Here is a 26,136-nt window from a genome sequence, read left to right as displayed (position 1 = left end):
GAACTAGTAGAAGTAGATGGCAACTAACTTGATCAATTATGGCTCTGATATTTATGTTAAAAAAGTAAAATTTATCAACAGCATTCACTCTCAAGTCGATCACATGCGGAACAAGGTGTCATCCATCTGACATCAGAAACATCATGCTTGATGACATCATCACACAGCTTTGAAATCAAAGTAATTAAAGGTTAGATATCACTTATAGACCTAGTTTCAAACATCCATGCTTCCACACATGTGCCTTGTTCAATGAGGAAAGATGCAATCAATATAAATAATGTAGCTAAATAAAAAGGACCAATACTAATTCAACATGACCCAGAAAACTGCCATTAATTTAAAACTTAAAGGTACACAGTTTGAAATACTCACCTTTTTAAAATTACATAATATGATGATAATTATTATTAATCAACGGTCACTATGCATCATAAAATACTCTCGAACATTTGAGAACTCTTGCAACAGGAATGTTCTTGTGTTTGTCCTCATTTCAGAAATCCTTCCTCAAAAGTATAAGACAATCAAAGTCTTGGGCAAAGGAAGCTATGGAGTTGTGCTTAAATGTTTGGACCGGGAATCCAAAGAAAGCATGGCTGTTAAGATCGCCAGGCCGGGGAGGAATATCCATCGTGAGGTGTGTAGATAGCCATGTGCTTTTCACCGTCAGTGTTTTGAAAAGAAAACATTTGAACCCTTCTTGCAGGATCACCATAAGAGAGAAAGATAATGACAATTCTAACGGTCCAAGGGCCTTGGAAAATAGTATTTCAATTACCCTGGGAGGGGTCCCAAAATCCCTGACAGTGCCCCTCCTTACCTGGCAAAGTAAAATAATTTACAAACACTAATACAGTTTTCTGTTATTTTCCTTCAAGACAGTGAAAGAGTATCTGAGATTTTGGCGAGAAAACAGGTGGCATTGTGATATGCATATTGTAATGCAAATCTGTTAACTTTCACTTCCTGCATCAGTACCTCCATTTCAGAATTCCGTCAGATATTTTAAAGGTTTTACCCAAACACATCCAAGACTCGAATCATAGTTTTCCAGTTGATGAACAGAAACGGTGACCATTTTAACTGACAATGCAATTCATCTTAAACTCTGCACATTCTGAGTTGGGTTTTTGTTTTGCTTGTTTTTGTTTTTGTTTTGCTGTGTGCACATGAAGAGCTCTATTTTCATCGTGCATCTGCAGCAGGGTGCAAATTCTGACATGTCCTGATTTTCATGCAAGCACAAGGCTCGCTGCGCGTGTTTTCCAATTTGGCAGGCCGGTCTGGCGTTCCAGTGTAGATAGGATGTGTCCTTGGACATGCGCCCAGCAGAGTGACAATTTGGTGGCAGAAAGTCGCTCTAAATCTATGCCTGCTGAGACCACGTCCTGGCAGCAGCTGGTCTAACACAATCTTGGTGAATTTGATCGGGGCACGGGCAGACAGATAGGCAAGCTATGCGGACATGGGGTGGATGTCAGATGTATTTCATTCATAAATATATGAACAGCAGGCATCAAAATCTCTGAATCAATGTAGAAATCAAGTAATTGAAGGCATTATTATTATTATTATTATTAAAGTCTGCATACATAAGTCACTAGCAGTTATCACCAGCTCATTCTGTATTTAATAAGGGTACCCGATCATGCATCATCATGTGCCATATTTAAAGTGAATGAGGAGGCGCTTTGATTGGACGTGATTGAAAACGGCTGTTTTCACTCCCAAAGCTGCACAGACTTCCCTCTTTTAAATACTCTAGCTTGTGCTTGTCTGTGAAATGATCAACACCCGGTCTAACCCACCTCTACAGAGATTTATGCCAACCACTGTCACAAAAAACGAGCCTGTAGTCTCATGTCACTGGAGAATCAAGGAGTTTACCTTTGCTGATTTTTATAAGTTTGGTAAACACCATTGTGTTCCGCCACCTCATGATGAAGGTTTCATTAAAATGTGTTTCAGAAAGTCCTTCCTCTTTTGTAGTTTAGAAATGCAGTGTTATATTTTACAGTACTATTTGGGTAGCTGCGCGTTCACATTTGAGTTTCCGTTACGTAGGGAAACAGTTGCTATAAATCCTATATGACAATTCCTCAGTAAAAGAAGTGGTTGCTGTCCAACTGCTTTTATATTCTCCCTTCTTCACAACTGTTGTGTTGGGCTCTAAACAAGCCGATGTACATCATCATACTTGTGTTTCTAGGCATCCATACTACAGCTGTTGATGGACATTAGACTGGATCGGGACAACATTGTTAAGTACTATGGTGCCTCATCCAGTGACAAGTATCTGGTGTTCGAAATGTTGGATATCAGCCTGTCACAATATTTTCAGGCAAATGGCCGTATGACTCTCAAGGAAATCAGACCCGTCATTCAGCAAGTGAGGATGAATAATTAATCATTTCTTTAGCACAGGCACTCATGTGTGTTGTTTTTGTCATGTATACATAAATACATATACATGCTCCCATCCAGCTCGCCACAGCGTTTGATGCGCTAAAAGCTGTGGGAGTGATCCACGGTGATGTTAAACCAGACAACATCATGCTGGTGGATCACGGACAACGGCCATTCAAAGTGAAGCTGATTGACTTCAGTGTGGCTCTTAGTCGACATGAAGCCAAGAAGGTCTTAATGAGACAGGTTGCTTATTTCAGGTAGGTTGTCTTGTAGCGGTTGTTGCCATTTTATTTGTCTGTGTCTTGATTTATTTTATTGTGGAAACATAATTTTATTTTATCTTCTACCAAAAAGAGCTCCAGAGATCATCCTTAGACTCCCGTACGCTGAGGCCATAGACATCTGGTCACTGGGTGTTGTAATAGTAAAGATGGTGCTTGGCATTTTTCCCTTCATGGGAACCACAGACTATGACTTAGTAAGTATTACTATACCTTTCCAAGTAAGTGGTCAGCACTGAGATAGGGTCGTTATGAGATGAGTGGCCTTTCTGGGAAGAGTACTCTGGTATTGATAAGGTCCAATGCTACACTTACATTTTCATTCATTCATTCATCTTCCGTTCTGCTTATCCACACTTGGGTGCTGGAGCGTATCCCAGCTATCATCGGGCAGGAGGCGGCCTACACCCTGAACTGAATCGCAGGGCACATACAAACAAACAACCATTCGCACTCACATTCACACCTACGGGCAATTTAGAGTTGTCAATTAACCGAGCATGCATGTTTTTTGGATGTGGGAAGAAACTGGGGTGCCCCGAGAAAACCCACACAGGCACGGGGAGAACATGCAAACTCCACACAGGCGGGGACGGGATTTGAACCCTGGTCCACAGAACTGTGAGGCAGATGTGTTAACCAGTTGTCCACCGTGCCGCCCACTTACATTTAATTTTTTATATTCTTTTATCAGGTTTGTAAGATAATTTGAGTTGGAAATGCCCAGGATGCCCTTTTCAAGCTATTCTAGTTGGTCAAAAACACCTGACAGATGAGACTATTGGATTTTTAATTAATATTTGATATGGAAAACAGCTTGACTATGATTGGTAACTGTTGTAGAAGATGAACCACTTGTATATTACTGGTGTCGGAAGCAATCCTCGCATGTCCAAAACCACCACTTTCAGGAAACCAAAAAAATGGCATATATGTTGAGTCATTGACATTGCACCGTCAAATAGAGCAAGCCATTTTCAACACTTTAGATTTGTCAATCATTCGTAAAAATAACACTCACTTGGGGCCTGAACAATAGTATAAATTTGTAAAAAAATATTAAATTGACCAAATTTGGAAATAGGAGGTTTCATACCTTGTGTGTTTTTGACATGCTTGGCAAATAAAGATGACTGTGATTCTGATGATTCTGATGTTATGCATAAAACAGTGGAAAATGTTATTTATATATGGCACGGGACATTTCTAATATTTAATGAACTCAATGTTATGTGTCTAGCTGGAATGCATGATCGGTGTCCTCGGTCTGCCGCCAGACAATGTTCTAAAAGATGGAAAGGCAGCAACAGATTTTTTCAAAAGGACAGAGTTGGGTCAGTGGACTTTCAAGGTAAAATACAAATGTTATTGATATTCCAAGAATGATTTAAAACCTATTATTCCCTTCTGAATTGAATTGTTTAATTACAAGTTGTTCCTGGAATTGCCACTGTTGATAATATGTACTGTGCGCCAGGGGATATCAGAGGTGGCGGAACTGGAAGGGCAGTGGCTCGGCCACAATACCCTTTTTCAGGAATATTAAATTTCTATCACGTCCCCCACCACCACCAACTCCACTAAATGATTTTGATTTACTGCCCTCCCAATGGAAAATAAAAAAAATAATAAAAAACAGTAATGGATGACCAAGGTTCTCCCCTTGTCTTTCAGAGAGAGGGCACAGACACCCAGCGAAAAAAGACTCCTTTCGTCCCCTTGCATTCATGAACTTGTTCTTTCCGTCACTACTTACAGCTCATGACCATCGATAAGGGTGGGAACAAAGATCGATCGGTATATTGAGGGCTTTCACTTTCGGCTCAGCTCCTTTCCTCATCACAACAGACCGATTGCAGCATCCATATCACTGCAAACGCCTGCCCCCAATTTGCCTGTAAATATCTCGCTCCATTCTTCCGTCAGTCGTGGACAAGACTACAACAGAAATTAACTCCTCCACACACCCACTCTGGGGAAAAAAGTACTAAAAAGAAGTACCTTCTTTGAAGGCGAGGTAGAGCAATATATTGGGAGCGATACACCGTGCAGCCCTATCAGGTATCCATGAATTTAGATGAGAACATTTTGCCTCTGACTGTCTTGTTCATTTTTTAAACAAAATGGAAAATCATTTGTGGCCATATTCTCCCAGTTGTACATACAGTATATCTGTTTCTTACGCACCTGGCTAGCGCACCTTCCAGGTACACACATTCTCCCATCATGACTCCTGACACACCCACCTTGTGTAAGGGTCTCATTTGTGCGCAAGAACCCAAGAGACGTGACTCAATGAATTCTGAGGTTTGCTGTAATTGCCAGAGCATGGAGGTTTCCTTGGACTTTTGGAAAATATGTCACACTTTAAATGTGTAATTAACTTGCGTAGCGGATGTGTCGTCGCACTGCTCCATCTTACACACCTAATGTTGGAGGAGCGGATGTTTATTTATTTTTTATTTTTTTATTCTGTTTGGAAGCAGAATACTGTGCTAATGACTGAATGCAGGTTTGGAGGGCCGTCAATTTTAAATGGGGTGTGCCTGATGTTCTATAGATCAGCGGTGCCCTGAAACCAATTGTGGGGTGAGTCGCTTTAACGTATTGGATGACCAACATAGATCAAATAAAAACAAATGTTTCAAAATCGATGTCACCATCGGGCCATTCAATGATAACAATTATGTTGTGAGCGGCGCTTTCAGACAAACTCCAAGCTGCCAGCAGAGCGGAAATGCTCCTTGTAGGTTAAAAAAGTATGTTGGCACTGATTTTTTTTTCCGTCAATTAATATGATATTATCTGTTTGGGCGTCGAAGTAATGTAGGCCTAGTAAGGACACATTACGGCTATTGAGCAGTCGTGAGCGTATATGGGCCACGTGTGCCCCACACAGTCAGCATGAGTCACCGGCCATCACAGCGGTGAAGTGACTTAAAAACGTGCAGTATGATATTTCACCTTCACGGTGAGCTAGACTTACAACAGCCTCTGGAGTGCGAAAGAGTCTTTAGGAGAATTTGCGTCCGGCCAGATTTGACAGGGAACCTCCACACTTCAGAGTTACTCCACCCGGAGTGTGTAACTGTCGAAAAGGTCCGTAAATGATAGAATTAAGTTGACGAGAGAAAAGGCGCACCCAGAAAAGTGCACTGCTATGCGTCTTTTCTGACTTAAGCACACGGGAGAATATGTCCCTTAATGAACAATGAGCTTGCGGTCATATTTATTTCCGTAACCTTGTGCACCATCTGCACATTCAGTACTGTCTCACTTCTACTCCCTTAACCCATATCAACAACCATGACCAACCAGATCCCTCTGCTGGTCACTTATTACAGTTGATTCACTCCCATGTCAATACACCTACAGGACCTGCGATGAGATAATTGCGCAAATGTACATCGTTATGACGATGCTCCAACAATATATGGTGCAGCCCTAACCATGGCGGGTTCTGAGCTGTGCGTTTTCTGGTCCCTCACCTCGGTCATGTTTGCTCTAGGTGACCCAACCTTGGGCATAGAGCCCCTGACAACTTGTCTCCTAGGATCACAAGGACACACAAACCCTTCCACCATGGTACTGGGACTGCTCAAGGAGGGGACCAATGATTCATTAAATGCAAATCTGTAATGAATAAACAGATAATGAACTGGCAAGTGAGCTGGATAAAAACACATCTATGAGATCAGTTTGTCATTTTCAATATTTTGTCTCCCTCTTTTAGACACATAAAGAATATTCAGACAACGAGTCAAACGTCAAAGTGAGTTTTAAGATACGCTCTATGGAAGACATGATCAAGGTTGGTCACTAAGACAGCAATATCTCGCCCAAATTGAATACGAGTTTTAAGAGTTCAATAAGTCTGACTGTTGAAATATGTTTATCAACTATTTAGATGTTTCCCGAGAGAGATAATGAGGTGGACAGTTTTTTTGAGCTGCTAAAAGCAATGTTCAAGTGGGACCAGAGAGAAAGAATTACACCCAGCAAAATTCTCAAGCACCCATTTATCACTAGGAGCTACATCTACAACAGCTCCCACCTCACCTTGCCTCAGGGACTTCATCGGGCCCTACGAGCAGTCACACACCAGACTGCCATGAAATGCAGCAAACTCAGCTGCAGATGTATTGGTGATTCTCCGGCTCACCCACATATAAGGGACAAACACCCTTCAAAGACTAAGAATAGGCACTGTATCAAACGTTTATTCTCCTGGATAAAGAAAAACATTTTACTGTTACTGCTTGAAGGCGCGTGTTCAGCGAAGATTCAGTAGGTCACAGGGCCTTGATATTCTTCCATCCCTTTTTTATGTGGACAGAAAACATGCCAACTATTGCAAAGGTATGCCTAAAATGTTGATGTAACCACTCAATTTGTTTTTTGTTTGTTTTTTACCGCAGCTGCTGTGGTAAAATGTATTGTCTTGCAATCTATAATAATATTTGTCATAGCATAATACAAAAATAAATGGTGCTGATAGTACCACAAACCAATTAACAGTATATATGCCAGTTGCGGTGGAACTGTGGACGACTGGTTAGAGCGTCTGCCTCACAGTTCTAGGGACCGGGGTTCAAATCCCGGCCCCGCCTGTGTGGAGTTTGCATGTTCTCCTTGTGCCTGCGTGGGTTTTCTCCGGGCACTCCGGTTTCCTCCCACATCCCAAAAACATGCATGCTAGGTTAATTGACAACTCTAAAATTGCCTGTAGGTGTGAATGTGAGTGCGAATGGTTGTTTGTTTATATGTGCCTTGCGATTGGCTGGCAACCAGTTCAGGGTGTACCCCGCCTCTTGCCCGATGATAGCTGAGATAGGCTCCAGCACACCCGCGACCCTAGTGAGGAGAAGCGGCTCAGAAAATGGATGGATGGATATGCCAGTTGCAGCCAAGTAGTGCTCTCTATTTTGTATCAATTGCGTCAAAATTTCATTCAGTACCACACAACCGACCAAATTATGAACAATCATTTCAATGACTAATCAATGATTATCCTCATCACTAGTTTGTGTACTCTGTATTTTTAAAATTGGAGTACTAACAGCATGTACTGTTACCTCATCTTGGCTCAAATCCTCTGAAGAAGGAAACATCGACAAATGGGACGTTACTGGACGAGACTGCAGGAACTATAGTGAGCAAAAGAAACAATCATCTCTATTTTTCATAAAGATGACAGGCCTTTTATAAAATGGTAGGAATAAAGTTTTATTTTTCATATGAATTGAGTGATTTTGGACTTTTTATCTTTTACATGTTTCTCTTGATAAAACTTGCAAAAATTGTAGCATATTCCAAGAACGATGGACATGAAGATAAGGGAATTTATTGCTGAATGCTAAAATGAATACACTTTTTTTTCACCAAGTGGAAAAAAAAACAGTTTGCTGACTTTATCCATGCACCCAACTACCAGTACCACTAGGACATGCAGGGGGAGGAGCAGAGAGGAGAGAAGAAGAAAGGGAGTTGGTTAAAACAAATGATAAGAGCTAAACTGCGTGACATACATAGATATGAAAGGGCTTTGCACGCGTTTGTGTGTGTCCTTGTATATGTATGTGCTTAGTTGTGTATGCGATGCGTGCAACATGTCGAGGGTAGAGGAGCAAAGGGTGAGGAGAAAGGGTGGGAGTGTTAACAATTCATCTAGCTCTAGAAGCACACTACCCTCACTTGCAGTATTTCCACATTGCAAATCCCAGTTTGATTACAGTGATAATAAGACAAAACTAGGCAGACCTCTGAGCCAGGAAACCAAATAATGTTTTTATATATAATTCTAATAGGATCCCCTGAATTGAAGGGGTTCCTCTTTTTAAAAATACTTTTTTTTTCTTTTTTGGGGAAACCGTGATCCATGCATCTCCTGTGTGAAAACAATATAAGAGTGAAGATTATTGGATCTGACACATTGAACCTGGAGGCCTCTCTAGACCCAATGCACTGTACATATCTGAAATGTAAGGGTTTCTGGCATAATCACCCGACTATAATAGTGTGCCGAAGATGGGGCCTTAATTCACCAATGCTTCTGAAGGTCTCTAAGGGGTAATGGAAGACATGAATGTGTGGGGATGGTTGAAGGGGTAGGCGGAGACTTACGTATAACAGAGCATTCAGTCAATATGACCAAGCAACATGTTGACCAATTAAAGTATTGAAATACATATCAAGGATGCAGTAATTTGTGTTACACCAGTGTTTGGTTTTAAACTTAATGAAAAATAAAACCGGAATTGCCTTAATGCTAATCATTTTCCTTCATATGAGAGCAGTGAAAAGTAATGACTCTGAGGTTCTCAGAGTTTCAAAAACATTCCAATAGCGCTAAAAGAAATTAACCAAGACTGAGCATGGAGTGCCCGGAATTCTTTGCTATGCCCCTGCATCAGAAGAGAACAGATGTAGCTTCATTTGCAACACGCATGCCCACTTTCAGACATCGACAAACTTTGGAAGAAGAAAAAAAAAAAGAATCATTCTTCAATTTTCTACCCACAGATTCTAAACCGCAGCCCTGACCTGTACGCATAAGACTTGGTCAAGGAGAGTGAGGGGGGTGTGATTCTGGCCTGCGAACTGAGAGGTTGTTGAGAAGACGAGTTCTCTCTACTCGAGTCTTTTGGCTATGATGTGATGGGGAAGTCCTGAGACACAGTGCGGCTCTAAGCTGCTGGCATAGGAAAGATGTGGGCTTGGCAGTCCACAGGAGGCCAGAGTCAGGCTGGATTTCAACTGGTGGGTTTCGATGGGCAGCTCCCTGGCCAATGACTGCTCACGAGGGAAGGGTCAGTGCAATGGAGCTTCTGGCAGCGCGAGGATCGGTGAAAGGAACTTGCTAGTAAAACAAGACACCGACCATGTGAGGCTCGATGAGGCGCACGCACACTGTATACACTTACTCTCAAAATCAACCCATGTGTTCTGCCACCACCCTGATCGCATACACGAGAATGTTATGTCACTTCCCCATTCATAATTCCACTTCTCACAGGATACACAAATTAGGCAGTGAGCAGAGACGTAAATGAATGATACATGTTCATCTAAAGTGACAAAACTACCCAGCACACCCGATTACGTCAGTGACTAATGTCCCTGTGAGACAAGCGCTTTGCGTGAATCAAAACTATGTAAACAGACACCTTTTACACAGCAAGACTCAATATTGCATGATGACATAATCAGATCACAGTTCAAAAAGAGGAGGATCCCAAATCAGAGAAAACAAAAAACAAAGCAAAATTAAGGAAGAGGATCGGTCTCTATAAAAATGAGAAGTCTTTATAAGAAAGGCTACAAAACTCAATGGGACCTCCGACTTCAGCATACAGCAAAAGGCACCACAATATTATTCTATTTATCTAACTTGTGAAAAAAATGGCACGTATTTCTCATATTTTCATCTCATACTGCTGTAAATCAAAAAACCTTTACATATAAATATTTCCCCCATTATAAAAAAGTCTTTGCTGTTAGCTAGTAGACAATTTTTGCTGAAATGAAAATAAATATTTCATTTGTTTACAATATCTGTCTGTTATACAAAATAAAAATATTTCTCCTTGGTGCAGGTCTCTAGTCCAGAAGAAGGAAGAGGTGTGTGCGAGGTGGACTGGTGTGTGTAGGGGGAGGGCAGGGCTGCATTGATGGGGGATGTGGGGGAAGGGTAAGGGGGCAGTCTTAAAGGGGCATGTTGTCCGACTTGAAGCGCTGCGACTGTGAGCTGCGACTCTGCCCGCCGCTTCGGTTCCCCGGCCGACTCAGCCCGCGGTGAGTCCGTGTGTCGGCCCCTGACGATGAATGGAAACCTGGCACGTTTAAAGGCTGGTCCATGTTCATGTTCTGCATACTGAGGAAAGGTGTACTCTCCCCTTGAGCTTCATCATCTTCATCCTCTTCCTCTTCCTCCTCTGATTGGCTGAAGCTCTGTGACCTGTAGTCCCGTAGGCCCGCTGACCTCTCAGATACGTGTCCATTGAGGCGGTTGCGTCGCGGGCGCCGTCGACTCCGGATGGGCTCCCTTGAGGAGGCGTACTCCTGCGTGGTCTCGTAGGCCTCTTCATCAGGGAGACGGTAGGGGCTGGATGGGAGACTTCCTGTGCTCTCTGTCAGGTAGGGTCGACGCGGTCGTCGAGGCTGCCTGTACAAACTGCGATCCTGAAACATAAAAGACCACTTGCCACACATTTGCTACACTAATAAACAGTATTTGACATATCTTTCACTGAGATGCCCGATGAGTATGCAGGATTTAAGTAGTGTAAACGTGTGCAGATTTTTCATATTTTAACTGATTTTTTTAAATGTGAGAGACCACACGAGGAAAATATTTTCATGTGTTTGCTTATTGCTCTGACAGTGTACTGACAATTGTGAGTCTCCTCCAAAACAGAAGTCCAGTGCAGTACCATGTTTGACCTGTGAGAGGCAGCATGGTGCCACATGGCTTCAGCCACCTCAGTTCATGACCGCATTTGTTCCAAGACTCAGTTCTAAACATTTGCAAATGAATTAAATGAATGGAAATTGAATTAATTGATTCCAGCCCCAGAATGAAGTTACATTTACCTTGTTTTTAGCGGAATGTCGTTCAAAAATTAATACAGTTCAATATAGAAATGCTATAAACGCTCTTTATCATGAAGAAATAACTGTGTTTGCTCGTAAATCAATGCAACGGCTGAGCCTTTTTGCATATTATAGGCTAACACTATAACTAGTAAATCCCTCCTCATTTATCCACACCAACACCAATTGTTCTCCCTTTTCTATGAGTTAAGGTCTTTGCGTCATCAAAACAGTCACTCCTTTAGCAATACTTACTGCCTTGATTGCGTCTTTGTGTTGTGAGTCATTTTTGGTTGTTTTATTTTAACATTGTAGTGACCATGGCCCGGTTGTCATAGCATTATTTTGTTTTATTTTTGTGCATCTTCTTCAACTGGACCTGCCTCCGTTTCGCCGAGACAACTGCGAAAGACCATCCCCAAAGACCAGCTGTTCTACGGTCGTGAGTAGCACAACAATCATTGTCAGAATGTACAAGATTAGTGCCTTATAAGTCTGGGGAAAATACTGTCTTCACAGAAATCCCAACTTTGCTCTCTCTCGCTATGACTCAACCGATTCCACGTGCACATTTTTATTCCAACCACACATGATGTCCTCCCTTTTTGTATGCCTAGTTTTCGTCCATTACCATTATTTGTGTTTCGTTTTTGTAGTTAAATCCCTCCGTATTGTTTCCCTGTAGATTTCCCTTTAGATATAATAAAATTTGCTATAAAATTCCACTCCTTGTTAATAATAAACCTCTGTAATTTCATAAATGTAGCAGCCTTCTAGAATATGAGATTGATCGAGTTTTTTTGTCCCTTTTTCCTAAATTTGACACATCTAAGAAGAGACGTGGTGGCCCTTTACGAGACTAAGAGCTTGATTCTAACATTAATCGTAAATCAAACTAAACTGGAAGTAACTGAGGCGTTAACTTCCGGCTTACTCTTTGTCAAAATCCGCTACAAAATCATTACTTTTCTGTTTCCTCTGTTGCCTCTGTCTTTTTATTTCAGGACTGGGCGTGCTCAGGTGTGCTGAGCTCCTCACGCAGCTGTCTTCAACCTGCATTTTAACCTCTGGTCTGACTTCCACTCCTCGCCAGAATGTCCTTGTTACTTGCATGGTATTGGTCTGTTTTGCCTTCTTGTTAACTTCTCTTCCCAGTTGTTTGAACGGCTTGCTTCAAGTTTTATTACCTACATCGGTTGCTTTTGGTCTGGCTCCTAGTGTTCCTTAGTGATTTTCAGTTCATTACCTTCTTACCGCTGGCACGGTGAACGACTGGTTAGAGCGTCTGCCTCACAGTTCTGTGGACTGGGGTTCAATCCCCTGCCCCGCCTGTGTGGTGTTTGCATGTTCTCCCTGTCCTGCGTGGGATTTTTTCTGGTTTTCCTCCCACATCCCCAAAACATGCATGGTAGGTTAACTGAAGAATCTAAATTGCCCGTAGATGTGAATGTGAGTGCGGATGGTTGTTTGTTTGTGTGTGCCCTTCGATTGGCTGGCAACCAGTTCAGGGTGTACCCCACCTCCTGCCCGATGATGGCTGGGATAGGAACCAGCACTCCCGCGACCCATGTGAGGATACGCGGCTCAGAACAGGGATGGATGGATGGATGGATTACCTTCTTACCTTCTGACCTTTGTTTGGACTGATTGCTTTAGTTCTTTTTCAGCCCTGCCTTGAAAAAAGATCAGTCAGTTTTTTAATTAAAGTTTTATTTAGTACTTTGGTGTCAGTGTCAGCTTTTGGGTCCAACTCCTGCCTCAAATGTTACACTTTCTCCTAAACAATAGTAGAGCTGGTAATTTGCCAATACAAACTGCATAGCGAGTTCACTGAAACACTTTCACTCGCAGTTTTCAGTTTGGAGACATACTGAGGGCTAATTTAGAGCAAAAAAAAATATCTTCAGTATGGCTCAAAAGCAATGTGTGATCCAAGGAGCAAATTATGTTTTTACCGTGGGAAAAAAAGAGCTAATGAGCATACTGCGTCAATGCCAGGACTTGGTGAACCGAAGCACGATACGTCAAACAAGGTAATATTTCCTGGAAAAAGAAAGTCCACGGAAACAGAATTGTGAATTGTTTGTGGACAGGGGCATTTGTGAAGCGAGGTTCCACTGTACAAACACTCAACACAACCAGTTGCTCCTCTGTTTGTGTCTGGCAACAGTGCAAGCTTCAGGTCGCTTACTAATTGACTATTGTTCCATTTTACATGACAGCCTCAGCCAAATTTGTGATCATAAATATTGAGGTTTAACGGTTTTACCATTGCCCAACTGTTTTCCAAGAATATTGGGAAAGAAACATAGGGATAGGGGTAGGAGTAAAATACATTTTACTTCTTATTGCTCTTTTTAAAATATGTATAATTTAGCTAGATTTCTATCTTATTTTAATCTTGTCTATTTTATTCTTGTATTTTTTAATTCATTCATTCATTCATTTTCTGTACCGCTAATCCTCACTAATGTCGCGGGCGTGCTGGAGCCTATCCCAGCTGACTCTGGGCGAGAGGCGGGGTCCACCCTGAACTGGTCGCCAGCCAATCGCAGGGCACATATAAACGAGCAACCATTTGCACTCACATTCACACCTAGGGACAATTTAGAGTCTTCAATCAACCTACCATGTGTGTTTTTGGGATGTGGGAGGAAACCAGACTGCCCGGAGAAAACCCACAAAACACATGCACACTCCACACAGGCGAGGCAGGATTTGAACCCGGGTCCTCAGAACTGTGAGGCAGACATGCTAACCAGTCACCCACCGTGCCACCTTGCTTTTTGTTTTTTTTATATCACTTTTAAATGATGTCCAATAATCGGGCCACTGCTGACTGATCAAAAGGCGGGGTGCTTACATTTGGCCCAATTATAGGTCTAGGCCTATGTGTATCCCACTGTAGGTCATTGGTCATCAAGGCACCATGTTACATCATTCTTGATTATTATTGTAAAATACGATTAACAAGATGAATAACATTAATTGTTAATATTAACATATAATTAAAGGTAATTCGAGAATTTTTTTTCCCATTTCAGATGTGTGTATCAAATTGGTAGCCCAGTGCTTTCATTAGTACTCAAGAAGTAGCAGTTTCAAAAAGGTTGGTGACCCCTGAGCACTACCCACTACAATATACCATATAATACAATGGTACAGTTCAGTACAGTAACCTCTAAGCCAAAAGCCCTTATAAATGTCTGACTTTAACCAGAATTTTGTCTGCACGTGGTTTTCTTTTCCTTTGGCTTTTTTTTTTCTTCCCGAAAGCATAATCCCAAAAGGACGAGCCTGCACAAGGTGTGTTAAGAAGAATATGAGAAGAGAAGAATTTACACTGACTTGACACAAGTCTTGATTCTAAAAATTGTTACGTTTATGATGATAAAAAAAATTATCGTAAACTTAATCAAGGTATTGTGACGCAGTATTGTGATCCTGGAACTGACTGTTTCCAATACAGTATTTCCTATGGGAAAACATGTTTTTAAATCCAAACAAATGGGACATCAAATATTATTTAGAAAGCCTGCGTACATACATCAGGACATCTTAGCAGCGGCTGGTCATCGTCTCTGTGGTAGGCTGCAGCGGCAGGCGGTAGGGAGAGGGCGTGGCTTGTGTTGGGTGAGGTGATGTGGAAGGTGGGTACCTGGGGTGGCAACGGCGGGTAGTGGAACTCCACCGGAGACAAGCGAGCTGGTGTGGTCAGCGCGGACACATATCTACATGGGTACAAACACACAGCACGTCACAGTATTTACTCATTCACCAGATTTACGTTTTTAACTTTAACTTCAACTTCAAATGTGTCCAGAGAAAAGGAGTGAGATGCATTTGTTAAATCAGCTCTTTTTTCCCCTTTGTCATGTTGATGGTGTTTGTAGGGATTTTTAAAATATGTTTTAAAAGTACTCACACTATGTAATTAAGTAGAGGTTCAGTTTTTTTGGCATTTTTTTTTCTTGCCTTATAAGTCCCCATGATATCAATAAGTCAAATCTCAACTCCTCTTTCTGTTTACATATTTTTTTCTTTCTGTCCTTCCATCATCTGCAGAGGCTGAAAAACAGTAAAAAGCCTATTTTGGCAAAGTAAGGCGTAGAAAATGTAGATATCAGCTTTAAAATTTAAGTATAACGCTGTCTGAAAATAACTGAAAAATCTACTTTAAGTACAAGGAACAAACTATTTGTACTTTGTTAATTCCCACCACTGTAAACCTTTACATTGCCAATGTAACACTGTATCATGCTATGTTTGTGCTCTTGGTGTAAAAAAACTTAAAATCTTGAAATCAATCAGCACCTTGCCAGGTACTACTAATGCAGACTGAAGAAGAAAACTGTATACATTTTCTACCACTTGATGTCGCCAAAAACTAAAAAGAGTTTGTGCAACCGCTGACTCAATGAGGCAAAAGTTTTAAAGAAACAGTACGGAATGAGTGGGTTTTCATACTCCAAGGCTCCCCCTATGGTCTTGGAGTGTACATTTCTTTGTAGCCCATTGGTCAATGCAAATGAGAAATTGTTGACAGGCTGACTGAGGTGAAGGTAATAATAATAATAATAATAACAGCAAAGACATTATCAGAAGCTAAAGAAGCCAAGTCAATGAAGCTACATGAACAAAACAAATTTTGATTGTGGTATCATGTCTTGAAGTAAACATTGATCACATTAGTATGGGGGGGGGGAGTAAAAGCACATCACACATCTCTCTAAACTAGCATTAACACAAACACAGGGCCTGGTGTCAGTGTATTAGTGTAGCATCAAAATTGGTTCAAATGTGTTATTCAGTTACCATATGTCTACAAGAAATGGACTTTGCTACCTGTCACTGTGAGGTGAATCCCTTAGTGAGTCGTAGGAATCTCCATACTGCATTCCCGGACTGGATACATCCGTGCAGCCCCAGTGAGCCCTCCTTGCCATACAAGCCGGGCTGCTGCATTTACTGGTTCCAACAGAGCTTGACAGGCCACCTGACTGGCAGTCTGAATTCATGCTGTCTGTTCGCTCCATGCTCCATGTCTGCTCCTCATGTCTGCAGATGTAAGTGCAGAACTACTTTAAAAGGTTACAGTAGCAATGGCGAGTAATGCAAGTTGACCTCGGTTTAATCTCTACAACGAATCTGATTTTATCACATTAAATAATTTTTGGGATGCTTTTTGTTTAAGTCTCATCTGGCTTTCAGGTTACTTGAATGTTACCACTGTTTTGCACCTTGTTACGAACCCTTGTCATTTACATTCATTCACTTGAGCGTACATTTTGACAACAAGACACCACCATTATCCAGAGTATTCTTCCCTTCTGTTGATGTTGTATTGCAATCAGAATTGACCTGTCCATGAATGAGTTGGCTTCTAGATTAACTAATTGGTTTGTTTTGTGGAGCAGAAGCATATGGAAAAAAAACAGAAACAGTGTGTGTAAGAGCTACCTGGATGCATGTGAGGCAGTGGTCGAGTGATGTGAGCGAGTAGACATTCTGCTGCCTGCGTAGTTGCCAGCACCTTCAGCTCCATGGCTGATGACACACTCTGTGGTAGGGACACTCTTGGAGATGTACTGTAAATTTTGACACACATCTATTACTAAGTAAAAAAAGATAAGAAATATTTGGAGACTTTTGAAGTTGTCCAAGCCAATCAGTTTATCAGGGCAATCGGACAAATAAAAGTGCTAATACATTAGATAAATAAGATGCTTCAGTGTTGGTCCAAGGAGACAACATTTAATATTCTAATCCTAATTCCTACTCGGACATTCACATGGACCCTCTTTTACATCTATTCTGGTCAGTTGGTTTTATTTTACTTTAGAAAATTTTTTTGCAAGGTTGTCCGACCTCAACATAATGTATCTTCAATAGCATGCAGCGTTAGCAGTATTGTGCCATGCAGTGTGAATAGAATGATTAAATTAGTGTGTTTGACCTAAGAGCACTCTGCTACTATGGTAAATAGTGTGGGCCTGTCACAGTTGCATACCAGGAAAGAAGATAATGTAAGTGGATCTACACAGCTATGCTTCCATTATTTCCGATTGTAACAGACAAACTAATCAAAACCATTTAAAACTGATCTGGAACTAAATACTGAGTTGTATGTGTTGTGTTGTAGTATGTGTCCATGTCTATTAATTCATTCTGACATGAGAACTACCTGTACCTGTCTCTGCTGTTTGATTCTACTGTTTGGACTCACATCAACCATGGGAATTTCCTCAGAACCAGGCCCGGGATGGTTGGGCCCGTTGGGCAGCATGCGGTTGGGTTGCTCCACACATTGATTCTGGTTCTGATGGAGGTGATGTTTCATCTTCTTCCTGTGCTTCCTGTAAGTTACACAATGGGGAAATGACTAGTTTGGCAATGTTCATGTAGAACATCGGTCACCAACCATTTTCAAACAGAGCTACTTTTTGGGTACTGATTCATGTAAAAGGCTACCAGTTACAGCCGTACTTACTGCTTTTCATTTAATTGCTTTATACTGAATGTATGGCGTACAAGTGTTGTTTATACAATATTTAAATTGTGATTTCACTGCTGTGTTATCGTAGGTTAGTGATAGGTTACGGCACATTGGGACTTAAGCACAAATTCAGTTGACATTGCCTGCATAGGAACAGAACTCCATTGTAAACCGAGGACCCCGTGTACACACGTGATAAACATAAGTTTCAGAGGGGGAATACATTATCACTGTCCAGACCTCATCACTGGTTAAAATATGACTTAATGTGACAAACTTTCCAAAGGCAAATATTTGTGGTTGTTTTGAATACACAAGGTGTAATACTCTTTGTTTTATGTTTAGTTTGACAGTAAACGCCAACTGGGACTGGCATTAAACAGTTTGTAGCATCTTTTTCGACAATTGCCTATTGTTTTTATTTACTGTTTGTTTGACTCTCCAAAACAGCAGCTTGTTGTGAAGTGAGTTGAGTTCACCGCCACCATACAGCAGACGTGCTCGCAAGCCGAAGCAAAAAATCAGCAGAACGGTGGCTCGTATCTCGGAAAACACGTAAGTCAGGTCACTTGTATGTCAAGGCACTACTTTACACTCATTTCTTATCGTGAAATTTCTATCCGCATCAACAAAGTTGAGATCATGATGTTGTGGCAATCAATGATGCCATTGCAAAGCGCTTACTACGGCTAGGCCTCATTGTGTCTTCAAATGGACATACTTGGTTTTGCAGTAGGCCACCACACAAATGATGCCAACCACCAACAAGGCCACACAGATTCCTGTGATCGTCAGCACCCGCCTTTGGTAGAGCTCCTCGGCCTCTGTGAAAGAAAACGCACACACGTGCAAATACACACATTCATACGCACACAACACACATTCATGCAAAACAGACATAAAAGCAGACAGACACACAAATCATGCACAAGACACATACACACAGAAACACACATACAACATGAGCATGATGAAACATGTTATCACATATCTGCTGCAACTGTTGATAGTTTGTTGTTCATTAAAATACATTGCTGCACTGCACATATTTTTTTTTTTATACCTATTAGTTTCTTCTGATTCTTTCTGCTAGTGCCGTGTCTGTTAATTGTTTCATTTTCCTAACTAAACTAGGAATAAACTCTAATTAGACAACTGAACCTGCTCAATTCTATTAAATGCAGTGTTTTCAAAATTGTTGCATAGCTGTTAGTTTTGGATGCACTTCAGTCAAATATAATGCCTTGATATTATTTCGATCAAATTTCAGACAACATTTACAAACCATTATGAGAAGAAACAGACATTTGAACTCATGCTTGCATAAATGCAAACCGAAACTAAAATCAAATATAAAAAAAAATATTAAAAACAAAAAAAATAATAAAACGTGTTTACACCACAGTAATAGCATTGAATATTATGATGCTCAAAGCTAACTGAATTCTGGCCTATCATAAGAATCGTAACTTTTATTATGTTTTTATTTTTTAATATCGGTGTGGAATTATTTAGAGTTAGTACATACTGATAATTAATTGTACAACCCCAATTCCAATGAAGTTGGGACGTTGTGTTAAACAAATAATAACAGAATACAATAATTTGCAAATCATGTTCAACCTATATTCAATTGAATACACTACAAAGACAAGATATTTAATGTTCAAACTGATAAACTTTATTGTTTTTAGCAAATAATCATTAACTTAGAATTTTATGGCTGCAACACATTCCAAAAAAGCTGGGACAGGGTCATGTTTACCACTGTGTTACATCACCTTTTCTTTTAACAACATTCAATAAACGTTTGGGCACTGAGGACACTAATTGTTGAAGCTTTGTAGGTGAAATTCTTTCCCATTCTAGTTTGATGTACAGCTTCAGTTGTTCAACAGTCCGGGGTCTCCGTTGTCGTATTTTGCAATTCATAATGTGCCACACATTTTCAATGGGATACAGGTCTGGACTGCAGGCAGGCCAGTCTCGTACCCGCACTCTTTTACTACAAAGCCACGCTGTTGTAACACGTGCAGAATGTGGTTTGGCATTGTCTTGCTGAAATAAGCAGGGGCGTGAAAAAGAAGTTGCTTGGATGGCAGCATATGTTTCTCCAAAACCTGTACGTACCTTTCAGCATTAATGGTGCCTTCACACATGTGTAAGTTACCCATGCCATTGGCACTAACACAGCCCCATACCATCACAGATTCTGGCTTTTGAACTTTGCGTCCATAACAGTCCGGATGGTTCTTTTCGTCTTTGGCCCGGAGGACACGACGTCCACAATTACCAAAAAAACAATTTGAAATGTGGACTCGTCGGACAACAGAACACTTTTCCACTTTGCATCAGTCCATCTTCGATGACCTCGGGCCCAGAGAAGCCGGCGGCGTTTCTGGGATTTGTTGATAAATGGCTTTTGCTTTGCATAGTAGAGTTTCAAGTTGCACTTACGGATGTAGCGCCCAACTGTATTTACTGATATTGGTTTTCTGAAGTGTTCCTGAGCCCATGTGGTGATATTCTTTACACATTGATGCTGGTTTTTGATGCAGTGCCGCCTGAGGGATCGAAGGTCACGGGCACTCAATGTTGGTTTTCGGCGTTGCCGCTTACATCCAGGGATTTCTCCAGATTCTCTGAACCTTTTGAAGATATTATGGACCGTAGATGATGAAATCCATAAATTCCTTGCAAACTGTTCAATTATTTCCTCACGCACTTGCTCACAAAGAGGTGAACCTCGCCCCATCTTTGGTTGTGAATGAGCAATTCAGGGAAGCTCCTTTTGTACCCAATCATGGCACTCACCTGTTCCCAATTAGCCTGTTCACCTGTGGGATGTTCCAAACAGGTGTTTGATGAGCATTCCTCAACTTTTTTGCCACCTGTCCCAGCTTTTTTGGAACATGTTGGAGCCATAAAATTCTAAGTTAATGATTATTTGCTAAAAACAATAAGCTTTATCAGTTTGAACATTAAATATCTTGTCTTTGTAGTGTATTCAATTAAATATACGTTGAACATGATTTGCAAATCATTGTAATCTGTTTTTATTTATGTTTAACACAACGTCCCAACTTCATTGAAATTGCGGTTGTATTTTTTTCTAGATGTAAGAGAAATAAGATGTAAGTGTTTGGAGAAGAGGTTAATTGAAGACTCTAAATTGCCCGTAGGTGTGAATGTGAGTGCAAATGGTTGTTTGTTTATATGTGCCCTGCGATTGGCTGGCATCCAGTTCAGGGTGTACCCCACCTCCTGCCCGAAGATAGCTGGGATAGGCCCCAGCACGCCCGTGACCCTTGTGAGGATAAGCGGCTCGGAAAATGGATGGATGGATGGATGGGTTTCGAGAAGATCAGCTGAAAAGCTAGGCAGGTTAAGGATAGGCAAGTAACGTATACTAATCCGTCCTGAACAAGCTACCTTGAACAACTTTTGCTCGATATCATTAAAATCACTTTGATTCTTGCCTTGATTTAGGAAAACAACCCAACATTTGGGAAGTGAGGCCAGTCCATCTCAAAGAAGAAAGCACTAGGACAGAGTGAAGAAAAATACCACATAGTCCTTCACACGGTCTATAAAAGAACATAATTGGGCTGCAAAAATATTACACAATGATTCCCAACCAGGGTGACGCGACACACTCGTGTGCCGTGAGAGATCATCAGGGGTGCCGCAGGAAATTATCCAATTTCACTTAATTTGTCTGAAAATTATCATTTAATCATTACAAATACAGTATATCTTTGTTGATCTATTTATGCCAGCAACATAGAGTGTTATGCAGAACAATGAAATGCTCTCCCATTAGATGGCAGAAGTAAATAAACCTGTCTATTCATCTACCTGTTGCCTTTCATACAACACAGTAAGTTGTTGCTTATTGTGAGTAGCTTTGCATTCAATTAAACAAGTGCAGATTTCACACTTAGTAAAATTGTGAGTAAATTGAGACGAGGTCATCATTATTTCAGTATTCATAATTTGTAACATTTTTTGTTTGTTTGGTGGCTTTCTAAAGTAGAATGGGTGCCTTGGCTCAGTAAAGGCTGGCAAACACTGAAATAAGGTACTGTATTTCGATGACATTACTCTGCACTATAGTAAAATATAGTCAAGTTCTAAGAGCCCCTGTAGATTAATGAGATTGATCTTGTTCACATTTTAAATTGCCCTACTGTGGTGTAACACTGAAAACTGAGGAATGCAAGTGCAGCAACACAATGACAGAGGAACAAACTAGAGAACAAGAGGAGAAAGGGGGGAAATTTGATAAGGAGCATCAGGAGGAAAAATGATGGGAGTGGGAGAGGGACATGGCTGATAGGGAAACAGGAGAGTCCAAGAGGATGAAACTGGTCCCCAGAAGCTATAACATAAGACTGTGCTTTTCAAACTGGATTTTAAAAGCTTGTCGGTCATGCCCTAGTTTACATCCCTGTAAAGATTTCAATCTCATACAGAAACTGCAACACAAAGACTTCTGTTGTAATACCTCATCTGAAAAAAAAAAAAAAATGCCAAAGCTATCAAATACACTGAACAACATTATGACCACTTGAATAATATGTTACCCAATACAGAGTCAGTATCTGTGTGTAATGTTTTGGTTACCTCAATTAGTGAGTAAAAAATATGAGTAACAGCTTTATGTTTCAGTATTGTTCTACACCACTGAATACTACAACCACAAATTAATGCTTCTCTGACAAAACTTTACATTATTGCCTTTTGTAAAGGCAAAACAATGTATACAACTCTTGCTATCTATTACGATATCTCTTATTATACTGTGCAAGTGGACATAATGTTGGGGCTGGTCAGTGCATATCAGCTGTGCTACTTTTAGAGAGTAGTCGCTTGGGAAAAAAAGAAAATACCTCTGCAATGTGGCTAAAGAGGCAAGTCCAAGTCATCTTTACCAAACTTAATTCACCTTCACGAAGGGGGCTATGGTTTCTAAAAAAAAAAAAAAAAAATGTCCTAAGTGGGAATTGAAGATCCAATAGTATCCTTAGCCTTGCATTGTGGCCGTATCATTGTGTACTGATACAGAAAGCCGAAGGGAAATGGGAAGGCAACCTCGCTTGCACAGCGGAGCCAACAGCATTTGCGATTTAGGACAGGCCCTCTGTCTTATCTGTGACACTGACTCAATCAAGGGCATGATAATTAGGACAAACAATGTGGTCGTGGCCTTTTCTAGCTTTTGGCAACCCTTTGCAAAACTATTTGCCAGTGGCATTTCTTCATATTCCCATATGTTTAATAGTGGTCCTAATCTTCTGCATGATTCAGTCCTTCTGTAGGCCCTTTTCATTCCCTTAAATTGTCTCTGCCCTTTCTAGCTTTAAGGTATTTGTCTCAATTATCATTTTCCTGCCTTTTTAACCAAGTTAGTCTATAAGAAGAGTGCATGCAGAGAAGGGGGAAGAGGGATTGCATGTCTTAAAATCAGGTTAGTGGGCGGAAGAAAAGGAGGGACAGGTTTGTTGGTTTTAAAAAGAAGGTGGCACAATAATGTGTGACTGTGACACAATCTTGGCAAATGCTTAAAGCACAGCAAAATAAATAATAATGTTCCATACCCTTTAATTCAATTCTGAGAAGCGCTGCCAGCACAGAAAGTTGTAGTGGTTAAAAAAAGAAAAGAGACAGACAAGGGTCAGCTGTAAAGTCCACTTTGGAGAGGATATGCTGTATATTATGTTCCTTCCCTGTATACGCTGAACCAGGAAGTTGATTAGTGCTGTGGAATCTGTCAGTCAGGGTGACTGACATATGTGCTGTCCAGTAACAGACAGACAAGTCACACAGCCTTAGCTCTGGAAACCCCAAAATAGTCAGAAAAAAAAACAGAGGCACAGAACTCAAAAGCAAAAGGGGGAAAATGTAACATAGAGAACAAAAGAGAAATCAGCAGGCAGGAAAATACATGCAGAGACACATGGACAAAGATAGCAAGACAAGAAGCCACATCACTTACTGCCTTATTGACTAGAGCCTAATTATAGAACATTGGACAGAAACACAAAAGAACACCCATGAAAAAAATTACAAAGAAATGAAGCAGTGAGATGATGTACGGACAATGAAGTTGATGCTGTATCTCATTTGACTAATGACAACTGTAGTTAGACTTTTCTAATGCATATCTCCTATCCCTGCACGAAGCTGTTAGAACATTGCATATTAGTTTCTGTTGTTTTGCATGCATTAGTATTAAAAAATAATAATAATGAAGTGTCTACATTTTGACAGGGCTTTGCACTCGGAACACTCTATAAGCAGACAGTAGGACATCGATATGAACTTTAAACAGCAGAAAGTGTTCTTTCAAACAGACTGAAAGAACACAATGCAAAATAATAAAGGAAAAATACAAAGAAACAAGATTCAAGCATGGACAAAACAATTCTTGAGGATGAAATCAAATATACAGTATTCAGAAAACAGAAAGGACAGTGTGTCGTCCTGACAAAGTGATCACAGATTAGCGGTGAGGACTATCAGTTGAAATCAAACCATAGACTTAAGAGCACTGACAAAAGCATCCAGAGTGGACCCTCGGAAATCAATTAAAATCAATTCCATTTGTCCCTTATTTTGGGGGGAATTTTGAATACATTTTTGCAATCATAACTATACTATAGTTGCTGTCTAATTAAAAGCATGAACCGTATATATACTTTTGCTGGCCACCCCACTCGCCAGTCAGCAATTTAGCATAGCGACATAGATCCTAGCATCAGGTATGAGTTTAGTCAGCAGAAAAGTTCAATCATCACACATCCCCCGTCGACAATTGGTTTTATATACAGTAAAGTAATGTGTGTGTGTGTGTGTGTGTACTGTATATATATATATATATATATATATATATATATATATATATATATATATATATATATATATATATATACATATATATACTATATATAAAATTTTCTTTGGGGGGCCCGTCCGATATAGCCGATTGTCATGAGTAACAATGGATGATGTTTCTATGTCTCATTACCTTACTTGGCTTGTTAAAGCTCTCCAGTTTAGTTTAATTCACTTACCATAGTATGAGGTTCTGCACCCACAGCAGTTGAGACTGGCAGGTATTCAAAACAATGTCAGAAAGACAGAGTATTGTTCACCATAAAAAGACTAATTGAGCAATAATACTGTAATTTCTGAAATTGCGGCCTCCACTTTAGAAGATTCTAATGGTATGTTCACACCGGACTCGAATTGAACTATTCGCACGACGTGATTAGATATAAAGTCAATGCAAATAGGTATGAATTTGTGTCAGGTAAAGCGAAAGATGCATTTAAGGTTTCTTTGCTTGAGTTAAAAAATTCCAACTCAATCCAAAAATTCATGTGATGCCGTATCGCAACAGCCAGTTGGCATTGAGAATATACCGCGTCATCCACAACATCCTGGAGTTATTGAGCAGAACAATGGAGAATAAAATTAGCAGTGTGTTACTACTGATATAGTATTTAAATTGTTCCTGTTTTGATGGTTCATTGCAAACTACTTGAAAGTTGAAAGTGTGTAACCTTTACAAATACAGTGGAACCTCGATTTAACAGACTAATGGGGGTGGGGGGGCACGGTGCCCGACTGGTTAGCACATTTGCCTCACAGTTCTCGCCTGTGTGGAGTTTGTATGTTCTCCCCGGGCCTGTGTGGGTTTTCTCGGGTATTCCGGTTTCCTCCCACATACTAAAAACATCCATGGTAGTGTAATTATAGACTCTAAATTGACCATAGTTGTGGATCTGAGTGTGAATGATTGGTTGTCTATATGTGCCCTGCGATTGGCTGGGGACCAGTTCAGGGTGTACCCCGCCTCTCATCCAGAGTCAGCTGGGATAGGCTCCATCACGCCTGCAACCCTAGTGAAGATAAGCGGTATGGAAAATGGATGGATGGATGGAGGGGGCTGTCCATTAAATGCAATTTCCCGTTAAATTGAAGCACTTTTATTTGTGGCCTAAAATACCAGTACAATACAAAATTATTGTTTTGTACTTTTTTGTGGCCTAAAAACACCCAGAATAAAATTATTGTAAATAAATATTTTTCATTTTTTTTTAAAATATTTTAAAGTTTAGTTTAAATGTTAATAAGATTTTTTTTCTTTGTTTTTAAATGCTTTTAAACATGTAAAGCACATTACCTTGCGTATGAAATGCACTATATAAATAAATTTGCCTTGCTTTGCTATCCAAACTTAGCTTACTGGTGCTGGGAGGGGTGATTTTAAGTTCCAATTGGAAACTATTTTGTGCCCGTTAAATCGGAAGTCCATTAAATTGGGCTCTGTTAAATCGAGGTTCCACT

At 40.5% G+C, this 26,136-nt stretch overlaps 2 protein-coding genes and 1 long non-coding RNA gene across 7 annotated transcripts in view; 2 read left to right on the top strand and 1 right to left on the bottom strand.

The window, feature by feature from the left end:
- The first annotated feature begins 316 nt into the window (after positions 1 to 316).
- LOC133485224 (homeodomain-interacting protein kinase 1-like) lies at positions 317 to 6,516 on the top strand. Its single transcript, XM_061788641.1, has 7 exons — positions 317 to 353; positions 501 to 640; positions 2,213 to 2,392; positions 2,488 to 2,669; positions 2,767 to 2,890; positions 3,934 to 4,044; positions 6,427 to 6,516. The coding sequence occupies exons 1-7, from the start codon at positions 317 to 319 to the stop codon at positions 6,514 to 6,516; spliced, it is 864 nt and encodes a 287-aa protein (XP_061644625.1).
- Positions 6,517 to 8,021: 1,505 nt separating this feature from the next.
- The window catches only part of nrg2b (neuregulin 2b), a 57,613-nt gene continuing 39,498 nt past the window's right edge, over positions 8,022 to 26,136 (bottom strand). Inside the window, exons 6-12 of one of the 4 annotated variants that reach the window (XM_061788081.1) lie at positions 23,382 to 23,405; positions 18,503 to 18,605; positions 17,512 to 17,641; positions 16,746 to 16,873; positions 16,131 to 16,343; positions 14,833 to 15,016; positions 8,022 to 10,874 (exon numbers count right to left, since the gene is read on the bottom strand). In XM_061788081.1, coding sequence (XP_061644065.1) covers positions 10,398 to 10,874; positions 14,833 to 15,016; positions 16,131 to 16,343; positions 16,746 to 16,873; positions 17,512 to 17,641; positions 18,503 to 18,605; positions 23,382 to 23,405 — 1,259 coding nt within the window. In that variant the 3' untranslated portion in view covers positions 8,022 to 10,397. Of the gene's footprint in view, positions 10,875 to 14,828; positions 15,017 to 16,130; positions 16,344 to 16,745; positions 16,874 to 17,511; positions 17,642 to 18,502; positions 18,606 to 23,381; positions 23,406 to 26,136 lie in introns of all 4 variants that reach the window. The other 3 variants (XM_061788083.1, XM_061788084.1, XM_061788082.1) reach the window with 3 other exon arrangements.
- Positions 12,180 to 18,653, top strand: LOC133484900 (uncharacterized). 2 transcript variants are annotated; one of them, XR_009790524.1, is made up of 4 exons: positions 16,243 to 16,351; positions 17,535 to 17,643; positions 18,232 to 18,336; positions 18,515 to 18,653. It is a non-coding gene; the product is annotated as an uncharacterized LOC133484900 (long non-coding RNA). The 2 variants fall into 2 exon arrangements; XR_009790525.1 differs by lacking the exons at positions 16,243 to 16,351; positions 17,535 to 17,643 and adding an exon at positions 12,180 to 12,399.

This window comes from Phyllopteryx taeniolatus, chromosome 10 (assembly GCF_024500385.1).
Source record: "Phyllopteryx taeniolatus isolate TA_2022b chromosome 10, UOR_Ptae_1.2, whole genome shotgun sequence".
Lineage (NCBI taxonomy): Eukaryota > Metazoa > Chordata > Actinopteri > Syngnathiformes > Syngnathidae > Phyllopteryx > Phyllopteryx taeniolatus.
The sequence above is the reverse complement of the archived record's forward strand: the minus strand, read 5'-3'. Positions and strand labels throughout refer to the sequence as shown.